Source organism: Metopolophium dirhodum, chromosome 1 (assembly GCF_019925205.1).
Source record: "Metopolophium dirhodum isolate CAU chromosome 1, ASM1992520v1, whole genome shotgun sequence".
NCBI lineage: Eukaryota > Metazoa > Arthropoda > Insecta > Hemiptera > Aphididae > Metopolophium > Metopolophium dirhodum.
In genome coordinates this window covers 64308753-64329640 of record NC_083560.1, presented here as the reverse complement: position 1 = coordinate 64329640, position 20888 = coordinate 64308753, and the positions used below count along the sequence as shown (strand labels likewise).

The 20888-nt window shown below is 36.8% G+C and overlaps 1 protein-coding gene across 1 annotated transcript in view; it reads left to right on the top strand.

Moving 5' to 3' along the window:
- LOC132934222 (uncharacterized) overlaps positions 1–17636 on the top strand; it is a 53151-nt gene extending 35515 nt beyond the window's left edge. Inside the window, exons 7-15 of the mRNA XM_061000500.1 lie at positions 4229–4570; positions 7162–7284; positions 7431–7754; positions 9449–9660; positions 10072–10477; positions 12685–12938; positions 13246–13998; positions 14441–14789; positions 15861–17636. Of these exons, the coding sequence (XP_060856483.1) occupies positions 4229–4570; positions 7162–7284; positions 7431–7754; positions 9449–9660; positions 10072–10477; positions 12685–12938; positions 13246–13998; positions 14441–14789; positions 15861–16930 (3833 nt within the window). The 3' untranslated portion in view covers positions 16931–17636. The remainder of the gene's footprint in view (positions 1–4228; positions 4571–7161; positions 7285–7430; positions 7755–9448; positions 9661–10071; positions 10478–12684; positions 12939–13245; positions 13999–14440; positions 14790–15860) is intronic.
- Positions 17637–20888: the final 3252 nt, after the last annotated feature.

Below are 20888 nucleotides of genomic sequence, written 5' to 3'. Positions count from 1 at the left end.
TATATTATATACCTATATGTATGTATAAAAATCGGATAGAATAATAATAAAACGGTGGTGATGGTTGTGGCGATGCCGTGAGGGTTTGAGGACGCCTAGAGCTCATAAAAATTATAATCCGTTCCGCGTGACGATTGTTGTCTTCGTCGTCGTCATTTTTCGTTACGCGCGTTTCATATTATAATAATATAAACGTTCGATTTTTTATGGGTATTTTTAACTACTGAATATTTGGTGGGGTCGTGTAATAATCGAGCTCCACCGCTTCATCGTAAAGAAAAGTAGGTAGGTTTATAGAAGTGCAGTGTGTGCGAGCGACATGTCATGTTGAATGCATTCAATTTTTCCACCTATATAACAATAATTATTCAATACACCCTTAAATTGAAGTGGTAACGATCGTCGTAAAACTCGCACTTTCGTCGTAACTCGTAAGAGTACCGCATTTAATAACATAATAATACAGTCACATTATCATACATTTTTTTTTTCGTTTTCCATTATTCGTGGCGGTCGTTAATAACGTGTATAAAATAATTTATCATAACAATATAATAAATAATATAACTCGTATATAATATTAATATATTATTATATTATATAGTTCTCCGTGTATACATGGCGGTGGTGGTACTGCACGATTGACTTTTTACAATAAGAATAATATACCTATATGTATTGTACATAGTATATTATTCATACACATTCATATAATATAATGATGCTTGAAAGTTTTTTTTAGTAGTCGTTTGGTTTTGGTATGGTACAATGGTTGTGGAGGGGGAGGGGGTTATAGTTATTGCCGCCGATAGCGATTGTTATTATTATTATATTGATCGCATAATTTGCGATCATCGATCAATCGACGTCGTGTCGTCGCATATTTATTGCCACCGCTAAATCATTATTATTCGACTACAACTGCTGTATATACTTTTTACTATTATACTTAATATAAAAAGTAATTTATCATTACATAACTATTAAACTATTATTATTACGCGATCACACTTCACACAGTCTGTCCTTAGCTAAATAATATAATTTAACTGTTGAATTGTTATGCTTAATTAAAATGTACAATAGTTTTCATAATTAAAAAGTAGGTAAACAATATAAACGTTTGTTTATTTGTTTATATTTGTTAATATTATTTATGTTATAATGGGCAAACAAAATCTTCCAAAATCCAAAATATGCTAATGTATGTTTTATTGAAATATGAAACATCATACACTATACTCCATAGGCACACGTTTTGTCGTCGTAAATATGCGTGACAGCTTTCACGGATCGAAATTCTTCTCTTTCTTCGAATATACTAAACAATAGTAGGTACCTATTGGAATGTATATACATATATAATATACATTTAAAATACATACATAATACATATAATATTTTGATACAAACAAAGGCAGTTGCTGTGCATAAACTAGCTACCTATATATAATAATAAATGCCTCAGAAATGTATGATAGTATTTAACCTTAACTTATAAAAATATGGTTATGTATATCTTTCTGCTACGTGTCAAGTATTATAGATGTACCCATATGAATTGTGTTACGAAAGATATTACAATTTGACAATTATTAGTTTAATTTTTGTGGTACCTGTTTGCTTCGTTCATAAATTTCGCACTCCATTGACTGCACGAAAATGTACTGGTAACATTTTGAATAATTAATATTTATTGAATGTGAAGACGTTTCGCGTCCACTATGTTACGCCAATTAAAAGTAAGGATACTCTGGATTGGTAAATAATAAATAATATCTTGTTTGCTAGTATTAGTGTATTACGCTGTTATATATAATTATTATACATATTATTCACTATTACATGTCTTTATCTATATGATATATTATTATATACCCATATACATATATATACATTTATATATGTGCGTGTGTGCATATGAAAAAATATAGAAGAAAACTCAGACCTTTTTAGTCGCGAATTCACGATAGAATGAAGTATGAATAAGGTCAACGTCGAGATAGGCGCCAACTAGCTATCGTGCGAAGTATAACAATAATAATAATAATAGTAAAGTGCTTCATGGTCTCGGCATAATTATATACCTATAATATACAGAACTTATAATATATAGTATTTGCGTGTATGTCTTTAGTGCAAGAAATAGTGTATCGGAGCAAATTATACATTTGTTTACTGCTACGTATACCTATTATTATTAAAAACTTGAAAGTGCATAGTATTTTGTGTGCTGCATTTTTTGGATTTTTGTTTCTACTAATTAATACATTTTCATTTTAACTGTTTCTCTTAATTTTCAATGGATAATATATTATTATGAAGCATGGTACAACAATAATAATGTATTTAAATAAAAACAACTAGAATGGAATAAAATATTGCCGTGGCCCGTGTGTTTATATACGTATTTACAATTTACCATTGTCGATAGATAAAAAACATTCCGGTATTATATTATTCCTCCTTATGCAGTTTGAACATCGTGTTTATCGGGTATTTTATCTTTATTTCTTCTTTTTTTTATTTCAGTAATATAATTTAAAATAATGATATAAAGTATAAACTATAAAAAAAATAGTAAAAAAAATAATTGTAGTATAAAAAAAACATTTGATTTAATTAATTATTTATTTATTTACTTACACATTTGGTTTTTTATGAGAAAATGTTTAGATTTTTCCTAAGTTTAAAACGTTCATCCATTTTTTAGTACAATAATAATATATATATTATTTATATAATAATGTCATAATAATCGTTATGATATTGTTCTGGCGTGGCGGTGTCGTTGTCCTTAGCGATAGTACTGTTTAACATATTTCGTTATAAATGTATAATAATATTTCCGTTTCCGTCGTACGCTGCTATAACACCACCAACACCGGTATTAACTTTAATTATATTAAATATTATAGTCGATTATCGGTGGAAGACAATGTTTTAGTATTATATGCCAAACAAATAATAATATATACAATTATTATCAAACGTAATAATAATATTATTAGTGCCGTTGTCCTGCGGGCCCACCAACTGTCGCTTTCGTATCGCGAATTCCGATAGGGTCCGCTAGCGCGCGCGTAAAAATCCGACCGCCGGTCGCGCCCGCCACTGCCGCCGCGCATTAATCAAAACGGCAGTGCCGTGTAATATAATAATAACAGTGACTGCCGCGCAGCACACATTACAATGTTATTATTATTATTAATACGCACGACGCGCGACGGTTAGGTTTTTCGACTTGCTCGCACAGGTCCAACTATCCTACTCGGCGTGTACAATATAATAATATATATATATATATATATATCGGTCCACCTACTTGCATATACGCGTATAATATAGGTAGGTTTGAGCCGTATTTGCTCGCGCCGCCTCACGGGTAATAATCACGCGCGCGCGTAATCGTATTCTGGGACGGTCGGATCACGATTCTACAGCCGCCGCCGCAGCCGTTGCACAACGCGGCGGCGGGGCGCATAGTCGCACGCCGCCGCCACCGCCTCATGGTTTTAGAAAACTCGTTTTCATCGGCGGCGGCGGCTTAGCGATCGAGAGACCCGGCGAACGCTCGCGCGCGAGCCCGCGCATTATATAGGTATATGGTTATTACATCGCTCTGCAACTGAGTATATTAAATTATTACTCGTCGACGAATTGATCACACGGACATAGCGGATAGCGTATATGTATATATATAATACATATGAAAAAAAACACTAACCCGCCCTGCTTCCGCCCCACCATTGCCACCACCATCACTAACACCGCCACCACCCTACTACCGCACGCCGAAACAACAACAACAACAACTACCTGCACGCACCCGCCGCGATATCGTTGTAATTACAATAATCTCAATCGTCGTCGTCGTTGTATATAGTCGTCGTCGTCGTCTCGTAATATATATTATATACCGCACCGAAAAATACCGTGTCTAGTGCACAACATATAATAATATCATCGTACCTACCTATACCTACCTACCGATTATACGCCACGCCGTCCCTCTATTACTTATCGTCGTCGTGTCCGGCAACACCCCGACCGCCGCTGTTACATACCGCTATCGTGCTGCGGCCACCGAGGTCCGGGTGAACGTCGCAGCGCACGCGAGCGAAACCGAAAAACCCGCGCGCACCCGTTACACGTACAGCATAATATGATACGTATACTATAAGCCGTCCATTGCCGCTGCTTGAACGCGTTACGTTTTGTGTTTCAGACTTGAACTATTGCGGCACCCACGAACCGTGCCTGAATGGAGGGACGTGCAAGAGTACGGCCCCTGACAGATACACGTGCACGTGCCCTGAAGGGTTCGGAGGCGCCAATTGTGACGTGGTGCTGAACCCGTGCGCCACCGAGCCGTGCGCTAACGGTGGAAAATGTCGGACAGTGGACGCAGTCTCCGCATCCGGCGGCGGTGCCGGTGGATCCGGCTCGGGTCCGGGCGCCGGCGGTGCTCAGATGTTCGGCTCCGTTGCTCAATCCGCACCGCTGTTGGTACCCAAGCAATTCCATTGCGATTGTCGGCCAGGTTGGATGGGCAGCACTTGCAATACAGGTATATAAAATACACATCTTCGTGATGCATTTATTATATTATTTACATAATATTATACTACCTTGTTTGTATTGATTTTTATTTATTATTGAAAAGATAAAAGAGGTTTCAACAGCTGAGGTTATTAGTATTGATATGTATTCCATATTGGTATAGGTATACCTAAATATATACCTACAAAAGGTATATTTTTAAAATTCTATTCATTTTTGTGGAATTTTAAGTTTCCATTATTTGGCGATGAGCTCTGCTTAGTTGCGCGTCATAAAATAAACGAAATATTGCACGTTTGATGAATGCAGTTTATACCGTTTGGACTGCAACACAGCAATTATTATAATTAATTTCAAAGTAGGTACATACAACATAAAAAAAATACCCAAAATATTTATGTATGGGTAAAATATTTTATTTGTAATAGTATAATATGCCCTACCAAAGTACTAAATATTTTTAATTAATTCATTTTATTTAATACAAATTTATAATGTTAATCAATGCGTGAACTTTTTAATTTGTTTGAAAATATTTATAAAAATAATTATAAATATGATTTTTTTTGTTATGGAACACAAGTTACATTTAAAATGCGATTCTCACCGTTAGAAAAATCATATTAATATTCAAAAATCCGATTCGTATCTAATTTAAACTAATATAATCGGCTGATTATAATTTCTAGTAACTAAAAATTAATTTATGCATTTTTTTTTATTTAATTAGATATATAAATTATATTTTTGAAATGAGGTTATAATGAGTTTGCTTTTATTTTCATGGCAAATGACCAAGGAAGTATCTCTTAACATTATTAGGTGAAAAGATGTACTATATAGGAACTTCCTGTTCATATAATTATATTTGATAATATAATAGGTACATATAGCGTGTTTAAATGTTGTATCAATATGAATATGATTGTAGAGATACTTAAATGTTTCATTCGCTGCAGAAGTGTAAATATACATGATTATTTAGCATATACCGTATTGATATAGTTGGAGTATTTTTATGGCACCATTGTCTATTATTATGTATACACAAATGCTACACACTGGTTTGTTTTCTCAGTATGGACTACCTATATAAACATAAAATAAAATAAGACCAATACTATGGATTTAAATTAGTAAATATATACATAATAATATGTAGCATGAACAGTATAAATAATATCTATTAGAGTTAATTGACCTTCTACTATCGAATTTAATGATGTGAATATTATCTGAGAGAGATGATCTCTCGTCCATTATTTTTTTTTCGATATCTTAATTTTAAAATGAGGTATTTCCAATAGCATATTAGTTTATTAAAATAAGCAATTAAAAAGAAAACTAGTATTGAAAAAAAAATATCTGTAAAAAACCAAAGACAGATCACAGATAAAATACGTTCTCGTAATATTTAAATTTTGTAACAGGTCAATTAACTCTAATATATATAATACATTAATCATATAAAATATACAATATTATAGTTCTGGTTCTACTGCATGTAACGATGTGACCGAGATGAGATGCGAGAGAACAAAACGGCAGTGTGTGTGTGTGTGTGTGTGTGTGTGTGTGTGTGTGAAATGTGTAATCTTAAATAATCGCCGCGATTATACGACGTGTGCGAATATCTCGATAAAACGGCCTCAGCGTTTGTCGAGAGACTTTAACGATGAGTGGCCAACGGACTGTCGGATGCTACGTGGTCATGAGGGGGAAGGTAGGGGTGCAGTCTTCAAGTGGGTACTCGTCGACGATTTTTGTCGTCGTCGTGTATCCGCGTATACTTACGGTTAGTGGCCCGGTGGGCGGCGAGGGGATCGCGCTGCCACCGCACGACGATGACGAATTATTATTTAAATCACGCGTGATATTATTATTCAAAATTCCGATTCCGAAATTATTACACGCGCGCGCGCTCGCGCTCGCGCACAAAGAGAAAGGATGCGTCGTTGACGATTTGTTGTCTGTTTGTTTGTTTGTTTGTTGGTTGGTTGGTGTGTTGCGCGTGTGTGTCGTCCCGAGACGTCGTTATTGTTATTATGGTAAACACGCGGGGCCAAGAGTACCACCGCTGTTTTATCCGCAAAGTCATTACAGCGGCGGCGGCAGCGTATATGTACGTCGCGCGCCCACGTTATTAAACCGTATATACGCGGCGATGACAGCGGTGGCGGTGATGACAACGATGACATTTCGGTATGTCACTGGCATCGTGTTATAATTACGATGACTGTGCCATGATGACCGGAGAAAAATAAGACTATATATAAAAAAAAAAGTCTTGACGTTTTGTTTTATCTCGATTTTAGTTTATAGGTGGGTGCGGGTAGTCCGGCGGGGAAGTGAGTCCAAAAAAGGGTTAAGATGTGGCTGACGACTCAAGCATGTGCGGCACGTGTGGTGTGCCGTAAACTTGAGTGGTGGTCATATTGTATATTACTATATTGTGGGCAAAGTGCTGTTACCCGATGGGGTTAAGGCACGTTATATTAATAATATTGCCATAATATATATATATATTATATATTTTTAATCTACTCTTTCGTGCGAAAAATGTGCAATTATTTAAAGTTTTTATTACGTGGTCCTCAGAAATCGACGAGTGTGCCACTCAACCGCCCCGGTGCCTGAACGGAGGATCGTGCATTGACCTGGTGGCCGACTGGCGTTGTGCGTGTGCGGACGACCGTTGGCGTGGTCGCCGATGCGAAATAGGTATGTTTTTTTTATAATATTACGATGATATAGAGTTAGGTATTATTCATTAGTAACTACAACTACTTTGAGCCTTTCCTTTATATTTTTGTCATTACGTGCTGTTATTATTATAGTATATCATCACAAATTTTTGTATCGTTTAGACGTAGACGAATGCGAGCGACAGCACAGGGAACGGCAGTCAGCGGTGGTCGAGCAGCAGTGTGGTCCGAATGCCGTGCCGTGCAGAACGACTGGGGGTGGAAGTAACGTGGCTGCGACCACGGAATGTGTGTGCCGAAGGGGTTGGACGACGGTGGCGGCAATTACAGCTTCTAGAGATGGCCACAATGGAACTCTGGTGACCGCCCTTGCGTGCACCGTGAACGTTGATGATTGCGCTGGACCGGACGTGAAATGCACCAACGGTGGTACTTGCTTGGACTTGATCGGAGGCTACACCTGCGCGTGTCCTGTTGGCTTTACCGGTTAGTAATATAATATAATAATTTATTATTAATAACTAATAAGTAATAAGTTAGTAAAAGTTTTTAATAGTTCGAAATTCATAAATACATGTATTAGTAAGGGTGGCTGTTTGGCGTGATGATTTTTAAGGGGTCGCGTATAGGCAATTTGTTTTGCAATGCTGGTTGGGCGGCTCGTTTGTTTGCGTAAAAGCAATTTAACGTTGGTGTGCATGCGGCGTGATTGCGAAGGCGTGGATCTAACGCGTAACCCTGAACAACACAGCCAATACTTGTTCACACGCGTACTTAAATAGTAGCAGTACACGAATAATAAATAAAATCTCAGTGTGATGAAAATTGTTGAAAATAGTTTTGCAATAATAGTGTCATAAACCAAGCTGTTGTTGCAGGTACAAATTGTTGTACCAGTTAAAATTTATTGCTTTTAGTTTCAACTATAACTATATAATATGCCGTGTTTTTCGTTTATGTAATCTGCGTGACCACTTTGTTGGGTGGAAAGAATGCCCCAAAGTTGTAGTATATAGGTCGATTAGGTATCTAACACGGATATTATATACTTTTGACTTTATACAGAAAAACCATTTACGATATAATAACTACGAAATCTGTTAACAAAATTTGTTTCCAGTTATTATCTGAATAGTTATAAATTATAATTAACACAATAAAAATACTAAACATGTATGTTTATAATTTTTAATTAATCATGAACCATGTTAATAGAAAAGTAAAACATTTGAATACTATGAAATAAACTAAATTTTCATTACAATCGTATTTTTTAAAATATAATAATCCATCGCATCTTTCAACTATAGGTAGTAAAAAAATAATATATCATTGGTTGAGGTGAGAGAAGACGTGAAATGATCTCTCTACAACCATTATGTGGTCAAATTAATCTTTTACATATTGATATTTAAAATTAATGTAATCATGTAATTTATGAAAATGATTAATAATTTATACGAGTTTGAGTGTGTAGATCGATATCAAGAGAGCATACAAATGTATAGATTAATTTTAAATTGTGATTAAGAATTCTTTTCTCACAATCATATTATAAATAAATAAATAAATATAAGATCAATTGATCAAGAGTTTGTCAGTATTATTATATTATGGTCCATGTAAAAATATTTTTGTGGTGATACCAGGTACCTTTTGAATTTATTGGTATCGGTACCGGTACTAGTTCTCCAAAAATAAAATAACTGTGCCGGTTCGGTTCTTGTTTTTTGATAAAAAAAAATAAAGGTATAGGTTCCAAATATTTTCGGTACTGGTTCCAGATAATTTAGGTATCGAAAAGTATAATAATTTTAAATACCTATCGGGAATGCGGGTTTAATTGATAGTATGAGAAATGTTAGAAATTACACAAAAGTACACAAATCAGTAATACCATTAAATTATTTTTTTTTGAACCTAAAAAAACCTATTTAATTTAAAAATTCCAGTTCGGTTCCGGTACTTTATTTATTAAAATAAAGGTTCCGGTTACATAACCGGTTCTTTTAGGTTCAGTTCCAGTCCCTGGATTATACCCCTCTTAACATCGTACTACCGAATATACCTATGTATCAGTTCATCGTCATAGTACAATAGTTATTACTTATTACTTATTAGGTACATACTTATTACTTATACTTTATATAATTTTTAATATTTTTTTTCGTCGTTCAAAGGTCGGAACTGTAGAACTCAAATCGACCCATGTGGCGGCGATAACGAATCCGGTGTGGCTGGCGGTGGAAATCCTTGCAAAAACGGTGGTGAGTGCGTGCCGTCTCGACGTTGGCGTGGTGGAGGAGGGAGTGGAATGTCAGCTAAGCAGCAGCAGCAGCAGCAGATTTATTCCTGCATATGCCCGTTGGGATATTCAGGCGAAAACTGTGAGGTAAGAGACTGTGACGAATTTAAGGACAGGAATTTAACCAGTTAAAAACTTAAACTGTTATTTTAGAACTGTTGGAAGGTTATAATATGAGGGCTATAAAGAATATATAATGTTTATAACTTTTTTTTTTAAATTTAAAAAATTTTCCATCAAAAATCTTTTTTCTTATACATTGATTTGTATAAATCATTATAATACAAATCACAGCTATACTCAGATGAAAAACATTTTCTATTATGTATAGTTATAAATGAAAACGTGTCGTTGATATAATTATAAAATTTCATCTTCCATTCAATTAGAACTCCAGTGATATTTTTTTAATGAAAACTTTGTACTCGCCGTGGACTTTATGTTCAGTAATTATTATTTTTTTTTCTAACTTTACATCGTGCTTTATCGTGTTGACAGATCGACAGGGACCATTGTACGCCGAACCCATGTCGGAACGGCGGCCAGTGTCTGAACACGCCGGATGATTATTACTGCCAGTGCAGTGGGGATGGTTGGTCGTGGCATGGTAAGAACTGTACCGTGCCCGCCGATGGCAGTGTCGCCGGGGCCACCAAGTCTACGGCCGCGACCACGACGACAACCACGAGAACCACGACTACCACAACCACGACGGCCGCACCGACGACGACGACAACGACTACGGTGGCCAGTACTAGATCTCCGTCGACGCCACCACTGCAGCGTAGCACCGCGATCACGCCGGTGGCCACTAACCGTCGACCGGGTGCCGGCTTGCCGGGGACGACGACATGGCGACAACAGCAGAAGCCATACGGTGACGAAGACGATGACAACTATAAAGGTGAGTGCTTTTTTATCGTATGTACTAGCTATTATAGCATTATTATTTTTTCTATCACCCATAATAGGTTAAAATTTAGGGGGGAAGGAACTACAGCCTTCACCAAAATGTTTTATTAAAAAAAACTTATAATATCTGATATCATAGGAAAAAACTTATCAACAGTTGTATGGCTCTATGAATAATTATTTTGTGTGCACTTTATATATATATATACGATGATGTATGGGGCTCGATTGAATTGTAATAACTAATAAGTAACGAGTTTAGAATAACGTAGGTATAATAATTTCTAGTAATATTTATGAATATTTTCGTGATCTTTAAATCTGCTAATTATTATTGAATAAAAATATTTTATAAATTTACCCAATCAACTTATTGGACGCTGATAACAAGTTATTTAATCCGTAATTTATAACATGGTATACGAATTCAGAGGTGCAGCTTCAAGAATTACGACACCGTTAAGATTAGACATTTGTTAGGTATAGGTGAAGTTACAATTATTGGCAATACAAAGTTAGCAAGACTTATGTACAATTCACAACAAATATTATTAAAATTCCGCGATAGAGCCTTTCGAAACTGAGATTTGTGGTGCCAACAATATAGTTAGAAAACGACAAACTGCTGCACCGCACGTCAGTATTTAATGATGTTATGTCGTGATCACGTCTCGTACCGATATGGAAATACTCGTTCGGGTGATGTACCTTTATCTGTCATAAATAATTTATTTACATATATATATATTATATACACACATAAACGAAAGGATTGTTCTGTGTTCTCTATCACCCCTCCCGCGACTATCATGATCTCTGAGACCCCAACGCGTGTAGTCGATGATTATGTGAAAACACGCGGACGACGTATTTCTAATTTACGTACAGTTTTTTTTCCTTCCTGTCATTCATATATTATATTATTATACACAGCCTCGCGGTATAATATTATAATATAGTGTATATACCCAGCGTGTATATATCGATTTTTTACGTAATTTATTATATATACTTTAAAAAAAACTTAAACGAAATCTCCTTATTAAATGTGCGCGCACGCCGCGGTGCAGTGGTGGTGTCCAGCAGGTAAACGCGGCGGTGTCATGCTGGGACCGCGCTCCGCGCACTATTTCGAACGCGCGCGCGCGGGCGCGAGCGGCCGCCAGAATCGTCCGGTATAATATTATGCGGCGGCAATAACGCTCGTCCGTCAGCAGCGGCGGCGGTGCAGCACGTCATCGGTCGTCGTTCGTCTCTCCGCGTCGGCGGTGCATATTATAATATACGTAATATTATATTTGTACGTATTTTATGTTTGAATAATGTATAAATTCGAAACCGCCGCCGCCGCCTACAAACAACAAATAACGGCGGACGAGTAATGATAATAATAATAATAATAATAACCCGCTCCCCGCTCCCTGCTGCATCCACCGAGTCACCTAACCCGCCGAATAGCTGCACCGCACGTCGTTATAATAATAATGACCGCCGTCTCGCGGCCGATCTGTTTGTGAAAACGTGTGCGTCCGTGTGCCGGTTCGTGTGCGTGCGTGCGGTGCAGCACGGCGGCGGCGACCGTCGTAAACTACGACGGCGGTGGTTTCTCATCGACGGCGTGCTGCTGCGCGGCCGTCGTTACGGCGTCCGCGGGGGTCTAATGGGAAAACGTCGTCGTCCGTCGTGCGCCGGTCTCGTCCCGCGAGAACTGAAAAACAATCGGCGGCGGCGGCGTGTAAGCTCCGTCAGTTCGGCGCCCCGCTGACTGGACGCGGCCGCGACCATCGTCGTCGTTTTACAAGCGCGGGCGCGCGCGTCGTGTTATTAATACATATTATAGATATGCACGCGCGCACGTATTTATATATTTATTTATTTATTATAATATATGCGCGCCGGGTTTTGAGTTTTTGGTACGAAAAGAACGCACTTCATCGCCTGCGTCCGCCTATAAACTGAAATATTATACAGTATCGTGTTATCGTTACAACGTGCCCTACACCTTATATACACCCCTCTCCCCCACCCATTCACCGATGTAAATATAATATAATATTTCATCGACGTTCGCTGTAGTTTATTGCCGTCGACAAATTTATGAGACGTCGTTGTCATGTCATGTTCGCGGTGTACATGGTATCATAATTGTAACGCGGGTCGATTAATTTTTATTCATGTATACCTTTTGTGTCGTTACAGCGTCAACAGTAGCGAACGTGGATCAACAGAAGATCGACGACGACGGCGCCACGGCGATGTGCGGAGGCGGCCGTCATCGGCGCAAGCACTGGATCGCTGACGACGGTTGCAACGAGTGCAAGTGCAGCTCTAAATCGGCGATGGTCGACAACGTTGACGACAAGTCGGCCGTGATGTCGTGCACCAACATGTGGTGTGGACCCGCGACTTTCGACTGTCTGAGCGGCGTTATGCCTTGCACCGGCACCAACCAGGTAACTTTCACCACGTATTATTATTACCCGTCGTATATGCATTTGTGGTCAATGCAATCAACGGACGATGCATCGCCTGCTATGATAATTTAGAGATGGATTCTCGAACCTCCAAATTTCATAAAATATAACCATATGGTCAGTTTTAACGATTTTATAAATATCTGGTTATCCAATTCAAGTTTGAAATTAATAATTTCGAAATATTAGAGAAAAAGCAAGTTCGAATTCGTGAAAATCCAACCCATCCCTAATTTATATTGGTATTGTGATATAATAAATCAAATGTGTCTTATGTTCTTTGCAGGTGTGCGTACCGATCATAGACGACATGGACGATGAGGAACTACTTGAAGATGACCTGGACAAGCGAGGAGAGACCGACGGAACAGCCACTGCGGTGGACACTCTTCTTTTGTGGCGACAGTGTTTGCGTCCACCGTGTGGTGGCGTGGACGCTGATCGTGACAGAGACGATGTTCGGCTGCGGTATGGTTACGATGACGATGGTGGCCAGGACGACCACAGCGCTTACTTAGCCGTGGGTTCGTGGCCGAGGCGTCGTCGCCGGGGTCAGTGCGCGACAGCGGTGGTGGACGACAGTGATGTGGATGACGACGGGGATGACGATGATGACGACGACGACGGTTCACCCACGACGGTGTGGCCGTCGGTGGTCCAACACTGTCTGCCAAACGGCGTGGCCGGTGACAAACGTCTGCCACACCAGCAGCACCGCCGTCGGCGTGGTGATGCATGCGGCCGGTTGCGCATTACACTGGACCCGGCGCGTCTGCGGCGTGGTACTCGAGTATCAGCCGTGTGCCACAGTCTTCGTCGATTGCTGGCCAGAGAATGGGTGCGCAGTAGCGACGACGACGACCTGAGCCAAGAGGACGACGTGGAGTACCGACGAAATCGAGTGTACGTCATGTGCGAAGCGGCCGAGGATCAGCGAGATAATAACGATGACGACCGAATCGGCAGTGGTGGTTCCGGAAGTAGCGGCAATACCCGCCGCCGACGACGACGGCGCCGCGTCACCATTCGAGTGTCTTTGGTACGTACAATAATAAATATAATAAATCATGTGATATTTAAACTCTACGATTTCTAGTTTACCTTTTAACGATAACAATAATAATAATTATAAATATAATATGCAAACACTATATGTCTAACCTTTTAAGAGAAATGAACCATTTTAAGGCTGGTCAACTGTCTAAAAAATAATATAAGCTATAACTCATTTTGGAAGTTATAATGACCATAAAGTTATACAGTCGTATTGTTATAGTATTATAATAATATTGTGTACGTTAGTAAATTAAATTGGTATACATACTTTTAAAATTAAGTTTTCCCAAACTATTTATTAACCCGATTAACAACGATTTTGAGCTCGAAAATATTAGTTTAAATTTTCAATTTTGGTGTTTGATCACCCGATTACATTCAGTACCAGAAATCTGAATTATTTACTTATTGTGTGTACCTGTTAGGCGGTCGTGACGGATAAGCAGCAACAATACCAGCGACGGATCACAGCAACGGCGGCAGAGGACGACGATATCGATGTTGCAGCGGTCGTAGGTCGGGCCGTCCAAACGCTTTATAAACGACTCAATGGCGGCACTGTGGCCGGATCAACGGTGACTTCGACGAAAAAAGTTCAAACTGCTGGCCATCGCCTTCGCCCGACACTGAACAGCGGTGTCGACGACTACGATGACGCGGCGGCGCTGGCGTTCTTAACGGCCGCCGTAGTGGACGTTGCCCTAGGAGGTGGCGCGACAGCGGAATCGCATTCGACGCCCGTTCCGGCAAATTCCTCAGGGTCTTCCAATGATGGTAAGTGCTCGTGTTGACCGATATCCAAGATAGTAATTAAGCGTATTTTGGCGACGCAGTTTTGAGTAAGCTTCACTTGAGTGGCATAATTTATAAATATACTGCAGTTTGGGCGATATTATTATATTAATGTATGAATGCATTTTGCGACAACCCGGTTGAAGTATATGAATCAGCGACCATTTATTAACTGAGGCAGTTAAATGGATATTACCAATAAGGTAATGGACAGTGCTTAGATAAGTCAAGGGACGAGATGGAGTGAAAGATAAAAGAGACAAAGTAGTAAAATACACGCTTATGGCCAAATAAAAAAAATATCTGATAATACAATTGATATTATTAGTAATTATTGTTATTATTTATATTATTTTTATAATATATTCCTAGATAAATATTGTTAATTGATTAATGAAATGTTGATGACATTAACCTATCTACACATGTGTTTCTGGTTGATAACTGAAATTTAAAGAAAATAAGTGTACAGTAATTCATCATTGATATTCTTTCTTTCATTTACTCGATAAACATAATATGTGTGGATGATAACTGATCAGATATAGTGCAAACCTATTATAGTAAAGTTTATAGGTGTATGGTTATGTGTTTTTGGTTACTGCTAAGGCTCTTCTGATATGAATTCTTATTACATTTCATTATTTATTTTTGACATAATAATTATTATGTTCTTGGGATGGGAACAATATTTTTTGTTTCTGACCGATTTTTCGTAAGGTTTTTGTTATCATGGTATTAGAATTTTATTAACAATAACATACCTATATAATATATTTTCCTTGTTTTTTACCCGTATCATTATTATAAAAATACAGTACAGTGAATATAACGTTCTGCAATCAAGTGGCTTTATTTGCGCAAAGAAATGTTAGGAACCAAGTTATAAATTATAGGCCACCAAAATACGCCTTTTTCATTTTTTTATGCTGTCGCAGCTTACCACGAACTTTAATTTATAATTCATCAAATGTCGTCATCTAAGTGCTAACGAATCGTGGTTATTCCCACCACCGAAATAATAAGACTAATACCAGACTTATGGTTTCACAGATTACCGGCATTACTACTACTACTATTGGACGGTTGGCGTGGCCTGCGGAGCGTTGGCCACTGTACTAGCGGTCGCGGCGTTCCTGTTACTACGTTTCCGGAGCAGCACCAGGAGGAAATCGAACGGTGGACAAACGACGTCGGATTCTTCATCCGCTGTCGTTGACCCTTCAGTGGCCGGCGGTGACAGTTTGATGTTGTCACTGGTGCGGCGTCAAAACGAGGAGAACCTCAAGCGATTGGTGACTGGCGGCAATCGGGTTGCCGTGACGGCCGCCGGCGGTGACTACGGTGGCAGTGGCTGTGGACGCAATAACTTGTCGGCGGGATCGTCTCTTAGTTGTTCACGAGTCAGCATCGTTCACCCTTTATGCAATGTCACCTCAGCTGATGACGGATCTTCACCAGAACTGCATCGCAAACAGCATCTGAACGGTGGCAGTGATAACGATGGAATGAATGTAGACGACGAAAAGAGTGGAGAGAAAACAACAAACGTGGCATTACCGCCAGTAGCTGCTGTTAGATCTGTAGCTGTAGCCGTACCTCGACAACAACAACAACCAGTACAACATCAACAACCACAGCAACAACAACGGCCATTGGCTGCAGCAGCACCGCAACCATTATTGTTGTGCAAAAAGACTTTGAACGTGGACAATGAACAGCGACGGCAACTACAACTAATGCAACAACAACGTCAACAACAATCACCGATACACCAGCAACAACAACAGCAACCAATACATCAGCAACATCAACTACCACTTCAACAACAATTACAACTCGCACACCAACAACTTCAGATACCGGTACATCAACAACAGCATCAGCAGCAGCAAGGACCAGCGCAACAGTACAACCACCGCAATCGTGGAGACGTTCTTAACCAACACGTACAACCTAGCCAGCAACAGTATCATAATCAACAGCAGCAACACAATTATGCGGCGTCATTATTGCACTCAACACCGAATAACAATAACAGCAGCAACAACAACAATAACAACCACAGCTCAGAAGATGGTGACGACGAAGCTGCTTCACCATCGCTCACCGTTTTGGTGTAAGAGGTATCAACTCTTATTAAAACACCAAGTTTTGTACTTTTTTTTAAAACTGTTTTTGTATATTTAAAAATTTTCAACATTATTAATTACCTGTAGTCACTATGTATAATATATATTTTTATTTTTATTATTTATATATATTATATAATGTGTAATACCCGTATATTATTTTTTTTTATTTTTTTTTATTTTTTTTTATTATTATTATTATTATTATTTTTATTATTATTATTATTATTATTATTATTATTATTATTATTATAATCCTTATTATTATCATTATTATTAGTATGTTTAATTTCATAATTTTTTTTTTAAATAACTACCGGCGGTACGCTTGCCATTTACTATATACGTATACGTCGCGTCATGTATGTTAGCCTGCAAACGTGTGTGTTTTGAACTCTCTCTCACCCCTACCCAAAACGCAAGCCTAATTATATATTGTACGTGGACTATTATACTACAATATTATTTTTTACTGATTATCATAATGATTAATTATTATTTTTATTATTATTATTAATATACATTTTTTAATTTGTATTATTGTCTACAGGGATGATGATAACGATTTTTTTCTCCGAACAACGGTTCATATTTGTATATATAAATATTGTACGCCTCGCTATGTACGTGCGTTGCGTGTCTGTATCGTTTAAACTGTAAGATTTGCAACAAATATATTCTATTCGTTGGACGACAAGTGCGTTGTTACATTATTGTCGTTTAGTGCTTACCCGCTTCACGTATCCACCCACTGCTTGATTTAATAGTATATACTGATATAGACGAACGTCATAAATATTCCAATACTTTTTTAAGACGTGAAAATAATATAAGAAGTATCATTGTACGCCACAAAAAATGTTGTAGGTTAATCCAAACCATATTTAAAATTATGCTTGTCAACGCGGTTGTGTACCTGTTTTGCCTATATATTACGCCGCGTTAAAAAAAAAATCTGCAATAATAAATCGACGCGCGTATAACAATAGATATTGAATCACTCAATAATATAATACACTTTTACTTGAATTTTAACATATTATGATTGTCAACTTATGTGGTATACGTTCTAAACCGTATTCATTACTACTTCCGACATAATAATATACTAGCTAGTATATTAAAACACCATGGACGTGGACCATGGCTATGTCCATTGTACAAGTTATATTTTTAGTTGAATAAAAAAAAAACTGACATCTTTTGAAACTTATTTTGTTTAAATTTTATACAAATACGAGTAGTATAGTATATTAATATATTATACGTATAGTATAGAAATTATCAGTGATGTGTGATAAATTATGGCCTTATTTTAGGATTATTATTATTTTCTGAATAATTATACATTATTAATTGTTGTATATTATTTGAATTACAATTAAAAATACCTTTTACATTATATAATCAGTGGCGTCCGCAGGGGGGGGGGGGGCTAACGGGCTGAAGCCTCCCCCATTGCCCGTATAATATTACTTTAAAAAAAAATATTTATCCAGTTTCAACTGTCAACTATAGTAAGGAAAACGTAAATTCCATATACATCTGACCAGAATGAATTCATTTTTAAAAAAACATTATATTTGCATACCAATTTTCCTAAAATTATCTGTAATTTTCCGATAAAAGTATGAACTATTTAGTATGAAAGACCTTGTATTAAATTGTCTAGCCATACAAATTAACTGTGGTTTTGACGAAATTTGAACTTTAAATGCTTATAAAATATAACCATGATACCTATATGTATTGTTAATATTTTTACCTATAGTAAAAAATTACATTTTTAAGCTTTTTGACCGGATAAATAATTTTTTATTGAAATTTATAGAAAAAAAATTTTAACTAATTAAATACAATCTAAATGAGGATGGTATAACCAAGCTGGTTACCAAACAATTTTAATACATTTTCATTTTTTTCTCCAATTATTTTAAAATCAATGAGCATTTTTAATTTCAACCTGCTAAAAGTACCAACTAGATCCAATTTGCTTCCAAAAACATACATTAGGCATCGAAGCTTATGATCAGAGCATTTTTTCTACCAGAAAAGTTGAAAAGTTACAAACATTTTAAAATACCTCGAATAAACTCCGAAATTATTAGACTGGACAAAACAAAAATAAAATTGTAACTAATTTTCAAGCCCCCCCCCCCCCCCTATTGAAAAATCCTGCGTACGCCACTGTATATAATTACAATTGTACTTATATTATAAAATGATTTTAGGACAGTTTTGTATTATTAAACTATAGTTTAATACCATAATATTAATTTATACCACAGTAAAAAATTGTACTGTATACGAAACCAACAACGCTATACAAAGGCTAGCGCACACCTTGTGAAAGTAATTCAGAAAATATCTTGGGACCACACCATTGGAAAAGTTTCGATAAATTAAATTATTATCCTTAAAATCAAACACTTATTTAAGGACGAGTCCTGTGTTTTCTACCAAAATGTACATATCTTATGAACATTTTACAGAATGTCCTTGTAATTGAATAGAACATCTGTAATCCTATTTGAATTTTTTCAAGAAGCTTAGTAGATAACAACTTTTCCACTTTTTTAATTTGATGACTTAATAATAATAATAACACAGTAAAGTAATAAATAGTTGGACACAAAAATGTTTAATAGTTAAAGTAATAATAACTACGAATAATTTTGATCGTATAATAATCTATATATTATATAAATGTGAAAATCTAATTATATAAACTTGAAAACGGAAATATTTGTCAAGCACGTTCTCTGGAAATACTCATCCGATATTCATGTGTTTTTTAAATGATTGAGTATTTCGCGGAGGTAGTTTAAAGCATAAGTTTATGGACTCAACTCTTGTTCAGGAAATATTAAGCGATAAAATAGGAATACACTGGTGGCTCAATCTATCTAGTAAAATGCTAATAACCAGTATGCGAATGCACCTATTGATGGTGACCATAATGAAGAACGCTTTTCACGAACCCTCTTGGACATTAGAAACGGAATAACTTTCCAGAATAACGGTGATAGCATAGTACAAATAGATTTGTTGTCTACAATTTTGGTTCGTAAACAAAATTATTTAATCAACAAAGAATATCCTCAAATTTCTCAAATCAATATAATACATAAATGCGATTTATAATAAAACAAATGTATGACTTCGTGAACGTGTGATTCTGGCCCCTAAAATCGACACTGTCAACATAATTAACGAAAAGGTTCTTTCTATGTTCGAAATTAATTCCAAAAACTTTATTACTATTGATACATTTACTGATCAAAATCAAGTAATTCCTATCGAATTCCTGAATTCATTAAATCCATCATGACTACCTCTACACAAGCTTGATTTAAAAATCAGTGCTCCTATTATTCTTTTCAAAATTTGGATGCTCCCAAGTTGTGCAACCAGGTTATGAGTTTCATCTTTGAAAAATAATATTATCGAAACCAAAATTCTTACTGGTGCTGAGAGTGGTCAAATTGTATACATTCCAAGAATACTCATGATTATAAATGAATATCCATTCGAATTCAAACGTGTAAAATTCCCTATTAAACTTTGTTTTGAAATTTCGATTAATAATGCAGAAGGATAGACAAAGTAAATTGCAGGAATCCACAATAGATATCCTTGCTTTACTCGTGGCCAATTTTAATAAACATAATATGTTTCTTGCTCCTGTTTTAGACCATAAAAACTGATATTATATCTATGGCCCGAACAAAAACTAATAATATTGTTTATAGAAACATTTTAGAAAATCAGTATTTATGTAATATTTACCTACCTATTTAATCGTATAGTTGTAATGCAAATGAAAATTACTAGTTATTTACAGGCTTAAAGCCTACAGGTTCTAATTAATACAAATGATCGAGTAACTGATAACTGATAAGTTACTTGTTTATGTTTATGTTTATTGCGATATTTCCTAAGATAATAA